An 11,769-nucleotide genomic window follows, 5' to 3' on the forward strand; every position below is an offset into this window, starting at 1 on the left:
AAAGTTTTTAATTTGGATTAGTGCATTAACAATTCAGCAGTTTACTGTACATTGCATTTGTAATTCTTTGTTAGAATTACTGTGGAAAGTACAAGAACCAATTTAATCATTATTTGCAAGATTGATTAAAATGTTGATGTGAACTTTTAAATAAATGCAGGGAATAGAATGAACATATTATCAAATTATTTATTTTAATTATTCGAAAAATCTATTTAGTCCCCATGACTAAAACCAAACCTACACCCTTGGCTGTGAGCCTCAGCCCAGTGCATGCTGGGAACAACTTCAGTCCCCATAACTCCTGAACATGAGGAGCTGAGAATAGAGCAATGGATGTATGAACTTCAGTTTATCCAGAAATAGTGCCGCTGCAGACTGATCCACAGACATGGTCTTGTTCTGGAGGATGACTGAGAGGGAGGGCACTTTACACGTGACATGACATTGAACATACAAACTAGCATGACCAGTAGACAGAGATGATCATGTCCAAGTGGGTCATCGCAACTTAACCCATTTCATGGCCTCCGAACAGTGACGTTACTGTTCTCTGGAGCCTGTAAGGCAAGGCCACACGGGTCAAGCGGGACAAATTGAGATATTAAGAGGGCAGTTTATGTATGATAATGACGGAGGTGGAGGGGGATCGGGTATTTGAATGGCGGACTAGCTATTCATCTGTAATTATGGAATAAAAGCAGCTATGGATAGATTTCTGAATACGGAAACCGGAAAATTTCAATAGCCTTGAAAGAGGAGAATTCAGCCAAATAACAAACATTAACATTCTATTATTAACATGAAATAGCAAACAGTTCTTTTTGGGAATCCCCCCAGAACTCAAACTTACATTTATTGCCTCTAACTCGTTCCCTTTTCACCAGGTCAAGTTTAGATTTTTTTTTAAGAACTAAAAACTAATCAAATACATGATGACATTCACTTTTATCAAAAAGAGGGAATGAAAGATGAGTAGGGCTGTGTATCGGGGGTTAAGTCAGAAATAATCCAAATAGTATCCAAACTTCTCCAGTAAAAAAATACCCGGTGGTATCGGTGTCACTTTAAGGGTACTGATATTATACTGATATCATTTTTTAAACGCTACCCATCCCTAAAGATGAATGAATGAACTGCCTCATCTTCAGGCAGCAGAGCAGCTAGTTACTTTGATGACAATCCAGGATGCTGGCAACTGTTTACAGCTTTCAACAGAGTGTGAGCATTCGTGATGATAAGTAGTTTCTTATGAAAAAGGCTGGATCAAGGTCCAAGCGGTTTTCCTGAAATGAATTTGCTGCTCGTTGTAATTTATTTAATTCAAGGTTTGGTTCGCGGCCCACTAGACGGATAACCAGTGGCCACAGACCCAAACGTGATGGCGATGAAGCACCAACAGAACACACGCACATTACACACAACACTCCAGAGAGGAACTTCACAAGTAAGGCTTCATGTATTCAACTCACATAATAAAAGTACTCTTTGGTATTAACATTATTGAGTGTGCTTGAGTCTGTGCTTGACTCTTTGTAATTGCTTGCAAGTGTGCATTTATGAGCTCATTCAAGAGTGTCTTAGAACTCGACATTATATATGAGCAAAACAGGCTGAAATAAAACATTCGCTCTCCACTGAGTATACAGCGGGATCAAAGCCTCAGACTTAAACGGTGGGTCTTGAGGACTCGCAGACTTTGTGGCCCAGTCCGCAACGGCACATGTACGGCACATGTGTTCAGTCTGGCATATTAAACTTACACATAAACATTGACATTAAGGATTTAAGATGGGACATATAAATACATGAAAGCAGAGGAATGCAAGCATAGGCTTTCGTACACAGACCTCTCGTCTCGTAAGGTAAGAACCTGTAAGATCTTCAAATCAGGGAGTAAAAACGTAAAACCAATTGTACATGTTTGGTGTCATCAAGGTACTTCGATATGTCGCTGCAAAGTACTGCCCCATTCGTATTTGAAGACCTTGCAGCCTCTCACACTGAATCATATACCAGCTGATGTCAGTTAAGTCCCTGAGGGTTCAGGGCTTTTGGGATTTAGGGGGATAGGGCCTTTATGTTGTGTCTGTCACTACGCCAAATCCTGAGCAGAAGTTTGCACATCTTGTCAATAAGATATCTGAAAACTCGCTGGGGCTTCTAAGCTTCTAACTGAAAGACAGCTGGTTACACAGGATGAGGGCAAGGTTTTCTTGGGAGAAAAATGGTGCAACAGTGACACTGAGGTGACGTAAAACCGGCCATTAAATTACCAGTAACACAGAGGTTTACCAAAACACAGCCAGAGGACATGCATTAGCTAAACAGACCACAGAAAAGACATAACAATTTTTACACAGTTATTGTATGTAGGGTCGATTTTCCAGGATGGAATACTTACAGTAGCTTTGACAGTAACTTCACACAGTATATTAAATTAGCTTTGATTCATGCAGCACTTTGTCTGGTGCTTGTCGGGAAAATACCAGAAAGGAGTCCACTGGAAAATATTATAAAGTGGTCTGAAGGAACTCAGAACAGGCAACGCTTTTCATATTAAATCAGTAAGAGTTCGAGTCAACATGAACAGCCTTGGCAAGTGTCTGAGCAGCAGGGCAACATCATTTGTATGTGAAAGGATTTTGGGCACGATTAAAAACGACTTCTGAAAACTGATGTTTTGCTGACCCACCTACCACCCAGACAGCCAATGGAGGGCTTTGATGAACATAAATATGTTGTTTTGAGGCATTTGCTGAAACAACTGAGTTTCATTAGTGTTTGGGGAGACAGAGTTGGATCTTCACCTTTGGACAAAGTCAGACCAGTTGTTTCCCCCTGTTGCCAGTCTTTGTGCTAAGCTAACTGGCTGCCAGTGAATTAAATCAGTGCAGATGAATCTTGTCCTGGATCTTGAAGAAAGAAAATTCAACATCAAAAAAATGACCATGCTTCACTGGAAAAATAATTTAAAATGTTTGTCTCCTTGTTGCCATGGCTCACGTGGGTTAGTTGTTTTTTTTCAAAACAGCTGAGCCATGCTCGCCCCGAGTTAACTGAGTTTGAATCTCCATTTAATGGTGACACGTCACATGTGGATACAAATCTAAATAGTGTGGTCAATAATACTGAGACCGCATCAGAGCTTGTTAAATGTTGTCACAACGGTTGTATTACTTTGGTCAAAATTACAAGGTGTTTTATGAGTATTACTGCCTAAATTGGCAGATAAAGATTTATAAGATTTATATGTTCAAAATGATCTAATTGAATTATCAAACTGTTTATGCATATTGCAAGTCATTTGTTTTTAATGAGTCAGTTCTTATTGGATTAAATATGACAAAAAAAAGACAAAAACAAGAGAAAACAAGACAGTCTGTTGAGCTGTTTTTCCATTTGTGTATTTTTATTCTGTTTATGTCACAAACGGTACTACTTTGAAGATAAGTTAAAATGATGAGGAATTAGTCAAGCGTAGCCTTTAAAAAACCCTTCTGGATCCTAGCCCTATTTTTAGGCCTCTGCTCGAAAATTGCATAAAAGAGTCTATTTCTGCAACTACAAGGTCTATTTTAATACTTTTGATGTTATAATAAAGATACCACTTGTGAGATTTGTTCAGATGTGTAAATAAGTGTATATGTTACTGGTTAAGAGTAGATGAAGATGGCACACAGCTCAAATTGAAAAGTTTCAGTTTCGCCTGAAAAAAACATTTTTCTTAGTCAATAAAGCGCTGCATTTATCCATAGAGGTTATTAGGGTGGATGACGGGCTTACAAACCATAGAACATCAGTCATTTCTTAGTGTGCTGTGCACCCTCTGGCCTTACAACCGTGTTTCTCAATCTTGAGGTCGGGACCCCATGTGGGTTACATAACCAGAGTGGGTCCTGGAAGATAACTAATATACTCATTTTTGCACAAAAAAAAAGGAAAATGTATTAATTCAAATCAGGCTTGACTTAAACATTACTTTCCTAACTTTGTAAAACTAAATATAACAAATAAATACATAGATATAAAAATACTGAATTGTTATTTATCAAAATAATGGTATCCAATACACGATCCAACTATATGAGGCAGTATCGGACCTATATTGTTGATATATCTCGATCCAATTTACAAATAAACTTTCTTCCTGAAGCAAACAGCTTGTTTATACTGGTGTCAGAAACAATTTATATCAGAGAGCTGTAACTGTAAAAACATAATTCCATTCAGTTCATGGTTTATTTTTTCAAATGCAATGTGTAACCATTCAAAGCTTAACGAAACCTCAAACCTTTGCTTCAAACATTGACTTGCATTTCACATTACATCTCTCAACTGCCTGTCTCAAACTGCAAACACACATTTGAGCTCTTGTCTGCACTCAGAGGCCCATCCAAAAGAAGCAAACACTCATTTTTGGAAATGTGGAAACTCTGGAACAATTGCTGAAAGCCTTCATTAGAACTGACAATCGAAGCAAATACAACTCTTAAGCGTTATGTTCAGATATTTAATCATTTGGCTTTTTATTGAACCTTCAGACCAACTGTGTGTTTAAACCTTTTCTGTTGCATGTACAATGTGATATGTCTTACCTCACTGACTCTATTATGCAGTTTAGCAAAGCCCATAACTTTATAATATTAAAAAAGAAAGACTAGAATTAGATTGCATTCTCTAAAGTTAAACGGTAACATTTTGTTTTTGTGTTACACCAAAAATAACTCCAAACTGAAAGGCTCTTGAGGAAACCACTACGACCTGCATGGTGAGCCCATACTACCACTGTCCTCGATGAATGAGTGAAATGGAGGTTTATGTTTTTTTTTTCCATCTTTCTTTCACCGTTAAAGATGACCATTACAAAAGTAGATAAACGGTAGAGAGTAGAAAACTGGAAATGATTAGTGGGTCTACCGCGCCCAAGTCACATGCTTTGTCTCCCATCCATCAATAACAAGTTTCACAGTCGCTAGAGGTCTTTGCAGTGGTGGAGGAGGTATTGGTATTTTTATAATTAATCATATTCTTTTAAGTTTTGAAAGTCTGACACAGTATCTCAAAGTATGCAACAACTTTAAAACTCTGAACAAAGTGGAAAGATTCAGTTCTCTGGAAGTAATTCAGCTCCTAAATACAGAAAAGGGTTATGAAGTAATGGTGATAAATGGAGCAGCTGAATAAACTCAGTAGAAAAGCAAGTTACACCATTCAAGGAAAATAAAAATTTGTCTTCTTGCTGGACATTTCAAAACACTGTTCTCACACTGCTGTGTACGACTTAAAAATAGATTTTCAGATGGGAATCATTTTCGCATTGGTTTTCAGTAAGAGGCTTTCTTAACGTGACAGTCGAGAACAAAAAACAGCCAGTGGGAGAAAAAAAATGCCTTCTTCACATTTATGAAACATTGCATGTCTAGCAGCTTCACAGATATAGGCCCCATTATTAGGTACTTGAAATGAATAAGCAGCATAGAAATATCTTCATCTCTGTTTCACACCAGGCAGTCACACGAAACCGCTCTGCCCTTTCAGTTATCAAGCCGAGCCGATGAGCAGAGTGGGAGTTCTTTTGTGCAAAAGGAAACTAAAGATACTTCTTCATATCCACTCAGCCCTTCAGCTCTGTGTCTAGGTAACTTGATCTTCATTTCCTTCTCGAGAAGCAGCTCCATTATATCAGACATTGGATGATAACTAGATTAAGAGTGTGTATGTCCACGACAAAATATGCACATCTTTACTGAGACCCATCTCGGTCTGCATTCAGATGCACGTCTGAAGACACATTCATGTGCAGTGAGTCAGGCTTTCGGTATTTCCAAAAGAATTAAGTGCCATAACTCAATTTAGAATTTAATTGGTTGCATCTTGGCTTCAATTAGCCGATATATCGTACCGGTATTCAGTTTCTTCTCAGAGGGTCCTTTATCAACAAAGATACCCAGACACATCATGTCTGTTTTCTCTGACAAACAGTTATGGATTTGAAGATAAAATGCAGCATTCACATAAGCCAATAAGCATTTTAATCAAAGGTGACTTGGGACAAGGTAGCCGACATGGAAACAGAACATGTGATTTTGATGAGACTAAAAGCTTGATGTTGATGGTGACAAGCTTTCATTAATGTTATGTGTTTTTGCAATGGATTTTTGCATGTGTGGTACAGTCATGTATGAAGTCACAACAGTGTCTTTGTAAATGTCAAGCTGTGGAGGGTCAAACCTTTACTGCATCAACCATTACTGGTTCAACTAGAGTTACAAGACACGGTCACTGTCCATACATAGATTCTCCTACTGCTACAGTTAAATGTCCAGGACCACATTCCACATAAAATGACAAACAAAACAAATTCAAACTAGAATCAAGACTGGTATCTGGCATCACTCTCACATTGTTAGACAGTTCATTGAAGACAAGGACCGGTTAACATTATCTTCTGATGCTATGTAATGATGTCCACACCAGTAATGTTTGTCGACAACATAACCTCGTGCTAATATTGGAGTAAAACAGAGGTTAGTTAAAATCTCTCCAGTTAACAACAATAAAGACCAATTCTGGGTTCGACACAGCAAGTTTTAAATCATCTTCTTGGAACAGCCACAGAAGGACTGTCCTCACTTAAAAAAATAGTTGTTTGTTTTTTTTCAACCACTTAAAAGGTTGTCCTCATGGGAACCTATAAAACAAAGAATGCCAGTGAATGTTGTCGACTGGACCATTAGTGGAAGTAGCATTACCTTATGAAAGCTCAAAAAAGCAATAGAGAAACCAAACCATAAAGGAAAAGTTAAACATTTTGGGAAATACACCTGAGAAAACGCCTGAGAAGATTATTGGCACTCCCATATCTCTATGATAAATATCAAACTACATCCTGAAGCTGGCTAGCTAAGTTCAGCACAAAGACAGGAGACAGCTTGCCTGGCTATGATATCAGTTATCGGCCGTAGAGATGTCTGCCTTCTTTTGATTATAATGGGACTATTGGGAAACTATTTTACGATTTAGTTACTACATGAAACTGCTCATAACAAGGTCTGTCAAATGACATTCAGATAAAGTTAGCAACTAGACGGTGAACATTGTGGAGCAGCTGAAAAGCTCATATGATAAATATGTGTAACGTTATATGTTCTCCAAGGCTTCAAATTCTCCAGACACAGTGTAAATGTTACTTTTAAGTTTTCAGTTTAATTACTGAAAGCTTTTATAATGTACTAATTAGCACCTCGTTAACTTTACCATCTGTCTGGTTAACATTCTGAGGAGGTAGGAAACCGAGGGAACTGAAGCCGTCACAAAGTGTCAGGCCTTCCTGCACAGAGATCTAGCAGCAGCAGTGTCTATGAAAAGTGTGCAAACACTTACTTATAATCTGTCTTTTATTCACTGTAACCAGAACCAGTGCCGTCTCCCATATGACTCACTCACCGTGCTCTTATGTTAAACCATTGGCCAGCAGACTTTCATTTAAGACCTAAACTTGTTCGCAGTATTTCTAGCAATATGGAGAAAATTAAAAACAAGAATGCTTCCTGGAAAGAAAACATTAAAAACAATTGTTGTTTGCTTATTTGAGCAAAAATGTGCTGTATAACCACCACCAGAAGAGTCGGTGTTTCTGATTTCCTTGATCGACAGATGCAAAGAATTATAGCAGCCTGTTTATTGCATGTTTTGGTTGTTGCCTGCTTACTATCCACCACAGACTCATAATTCAATTCTGATTTATTATTTTTAGCCACAAGTCACCGCTGTGTGACAGTGGGAACACGGTAACCTAGTTGACCACTATGAAGATCAGACTTGTCTTTTTTTTAACATACATCTATGGGGACTGAGAGGTGAAAAAAAAACACAGATGATTGGTTTTCTTTAATGCTGCACACAGACACACACACACACACACACACACACACACACACACACACACACAGACAGACAGACACACATCACTGAATGCTGTTCGAGAGTCACTGATGTTCAATCAACAATCAAAACAAAAACATCTTCAGTAATTACCGAAGTGCACATTTTCATTGCAGTCATATACCTCCACAGTCATTAACTAAAAGCCTTGCTGGTTTCAGTATGAATTAGTAGTTGAGTACTGAAGTAACCCCAAATCCATTTATGTAAGTCTGTGTTGCAGTCAGCCAATATCTTCAATAACAATAAAAGCTGAAGTCAGTCAAAAAGCCTCAACTGAAATCTAAGGATGCCATTCCTCTGCCTTTTTTAGCAACAGAAAGCAGGGCAGCAAACTGAACGGGTACATAGCACAAACCGAATCACATGGTGGGATTGAACAAAAGCATTATTTCCAACCCTCGTTTTTGGCGAAATTAGCAGAGGCTTCCGGGCTAATTGGAAGAAATAAAGGCACGAGTCATTGATTACGTTTATATTACACACACTAATATTCTGAATATTATACGAGTCATGTCAACAGCATTCATTCAGATATTCCAAATTACACCTTATTCTGAATGTAGCATTTCTTTGGACAGCACACAGCGCATTAAGAATATGCATCATAATTGGGGTATTTAATACAATTTGCAACTCACGGCCCTCCTGCCTGTTTACTTGACACAAACCAACAGTTTGCAAGGCTGGGGTAGAGATGCATGCCCAAAAGAAAAGCCCACATTTCTGGCCAGAAGGAAAAACTCATCTACTTATAAACACTATGAAAAAAACGTGGGTTTTCAACAGGTTTTTGGATATGCGAGGGAGTCTGTGGTCACACAGGCGAACAAGTCGGCCACCGGTTACAATAATCGGAGCATGCACGGCTACATGTAAACAGGAATATTAGTGTCATTAGCCATGTAAGCAGCTTAGAAGGAATATTGTATTTACTAAGTAAGGGTGAAAACCGGTATATATTTTGCATGTAAATGTAGTCAGTGTGAAAAGAAGCACTTTCTCCTAATAACTAATGGCATAGTTGCAATTTCGCTGTGCTCCCTCTGCACCATTTTGAAAGATGCCCCTTGGCATTTGGCAAAGCTGTTAAGAGGAGAGAACAGGAATAGTGAACAGTCTGAAACGGCATTAATACCTCCAGTGTTCCCACTGTACAACATCAGGCTGCACAATGTATACATACATTTATGTATTTCTCTTCACCATGCAAAAAGTATATGTGACCCTACAGTGGAATGTTGTAGCTGCAGTCGAGAGAGTAATAATCGTGATCTTATAATCGTGATCATTTATCATTTTGACCATTATCGTGCATTATCGTAATGCCAGTAAGTCATAGGAATGTGGAAGGTTAGGAAATTGGTTTTGGATTAATATTTACACAGTAAAAATCTGTCTCGTGCTTCAAATCACAGTCAATCTTTTCAATATTTAGCCTAATATTAACCATAATATTTCCCTAACCTCAATCAAGTGCTGCCAGTGAGAGAAGCATTCTGGAGCAGGGAGCTCGTTGCTTGACTGTGAGGGAATGGAGAGCAATACGTAACATGTCCCCGGGGGAGCCCTGATGAAAGCTCACCCCCTCCCGAAAACACTTCCCAACAACCACTTTCAGAATCCCCCAGCAGCCCAACATATTATTGATTCTAAGCGGGGAAGATTTGAGCTAGTTTGAACGACCTTTTATAAGGGGAGGGCCTCAAACTGCCCCTTGAGACTGATGCACTCTGTTTCAGCCAATTCTGGATGACAAAATGCGATCGGAGCTTCTAAAGAAGTCACACCGTAGGCGTTCCCAATGTGAGGCACTCACTCCTGCTACTCAGAGAACCGGGGTTACACAAGTAACCTAACGTTTTCTCCTGTCACTGGGATTTACTGCAGTAAGAGCCACTTAACTGGTGCAGCCTGTGGCTGCTGAAGCCAAAGAGAGGAGAAGCCAAGAGACACACTCCTCCTCTGGCTTCTACAAAATGCAAGGTGGTGTTGCGGAAGATCTGTGAAATAAGGAAAGGAATTCTCTGCAATTCTATTGGGATAAAGCCTCTGGCATGAAGTACATATCCAGCAGATACAAGACCATGCGCAATGGATAACCAGGTGATCCAAAACATGCAACATCTTGACATGCAAGAAGTGAATTGATGTGCTCCATGGGAACATTTACAGCAAGATGAATTCACAGTGATAAGAATGAGACAGCTCTGGTGAATCCAAGTGAGCTCATAATAATTTCTTTGCCCACATGACATGCCTCTGCTGGTCGTAAACACTGTCTTCATTCATACGACATTAAGCGTGGTAGGATCTGCTAAGCAAGGAGCACAAATAAATAGTCTTTCGGTAAACAATGTAATTTGGATTTGATACAAACAATTTTTCAAAAATAAAGACTGATGGGGGATTTCAAAGAACGTGAAAAACATATATATTTTTAAAGTGTTTATATGTGTGTTTTTTTCAGTAAGGCTATGAGCTATGGTGAAAAGGTTAACAAAATGACATCTGACCATTAACCTGTTTCACTGCTACCTTAACTTTTGAAGAGGCGGTTATAGTTTCCTCTATTTATTTGTTTCTATAAAACACTAAAGGGAACACGACAAAATATTCTGCCCCTGCAAACCGCACTAACTGTTATAAGAGCAGTTGCAGAGCCGGCTTCTTGCCAAGTCTTGTAGTCGTGCTGCAGTGTAAATGAATCTACATCAAATTCCCTCAAGTGTGCCTCAAGTGAATATGACACCTGGACTGATGCAGTGTGTGCGTGGAAATTAGGGAAAGAGAGAGAGAGAGAGAGAGAGAGAGAGAGAGAGAGAGAGAGAGAGCGTTGCTGTATACTCACAGGCACTCAGAGATGAAATGAAATGTCAACAGGCTGATTACTAACTGGTGACACCTCTCCACTGGAGCGACCTCCTATAGAGCAGCGGCGGGTTACGCGTACAAAATGTGAGAAGAAACCCAGCAAATTGTAAAAAAAAAAAAAAAAAAATCTCCAATATGTTTTAACACATGGCTGAGTTGGGAAAGTTAGAGTAACGTTATCGCCTCGTTACATCTTCTTCTGCAGTTGTATAATTGCACTCGGAGAATTAGCGCCACCTAGCGCATCTCTACGATCTCACTCCTAATGTAAGCATTGTAGTAGTGGATGGAAACCTGATGGAATAAAGGCTCATTCATTTATGACGATTCTGATTATTTGCGCTACATTTTAATAGAAACTTGCATATTGGAGTAAAATTGATTCATTGAATCATTGAGAAACAATAAAGTTGCTAATAAAATACTTACTATCTGAACGTTTTATTGTGGTTAACTTCGTCTGGGTTTATAAAAACACAAACGTTCATTGAGGTAAAAGTAAATTACGGCAGCCAGCCTACTTACCTATCAAAATGAAGATGGACAGATAAGTATTGTAGTTTTTAAAATAAGCCATGGCTCCACAGAGGTCCACAGAGAGTCCGAGTCCCGTGTAGTTTATGGCACCTTTACGTCCTCATGAATACGTTCTCAAACAGGCTCGTGAAGCACACAGTAAACGCACACACACACACACACACACACACGCGCGCGCTCCTCCGGACAGTGTAGTTGTTTCTCCAAGTTGCGCACCGTTACTCATGTTGGTGATGCTGATGCTGCTGCAGCTCCCAGTGACGACAAAACCCCCCCCCCTCACCCCCCCCCTCTCTCTCTCTCTCCCTCCCCCCTCTCTCTCTCTCCCCCCTTCTCTCTCTCTCTCCCCCCCTCTCTCTCCCTCTCCCCCCTCTCTCTCTCTCTCCCCCCTTCTCTCTCTCTCTCCCCCCC

General features: G+C 39.5%; 1 protein-coding gene across 1 annotated transcript in view; it reads right to left on the minus strand.

Moving 5' to 3' along the window:
- The window catches only part of ltk (leukocyte receptor tyrosine kinase), a 42,580-nt gene extending 31,004 nt beyond the window's left edge, over positions 1–11,576 (minus strand). The window contains exon 1 of the mRNA XM_031847543.1: positions 11,347–11,576. Coding sequence (XP_031703403.1) covers positions 11,347–11,398 — 52 coding nt within the window. The 5' untranslated portion in view covers positions 11,399–11,576. The remainder of the gene's footprint in view (positions 1–11,346) is intronic.
- Positions 11,577–11,769: the final 193 nt, after the last annotated feature.

The sequence above is a fragment of the Anarrhichthys ocellatus genome, unplaced genomic scaffold (genome assembly GCF_004355925.1).
Source record: "Anarrhichthys ocellatus isolate YVR2014 unplaced genomic scaffold, GSC_Weel_1.0 scaffold7, whole genome shotgun sequence".
NCBI lineage: Eukaryota > Metazoa > Chordata > Actinopteri > Perciformes > Anarhichadidae > Anarrhichthys > Anarrhichthys ocellatus.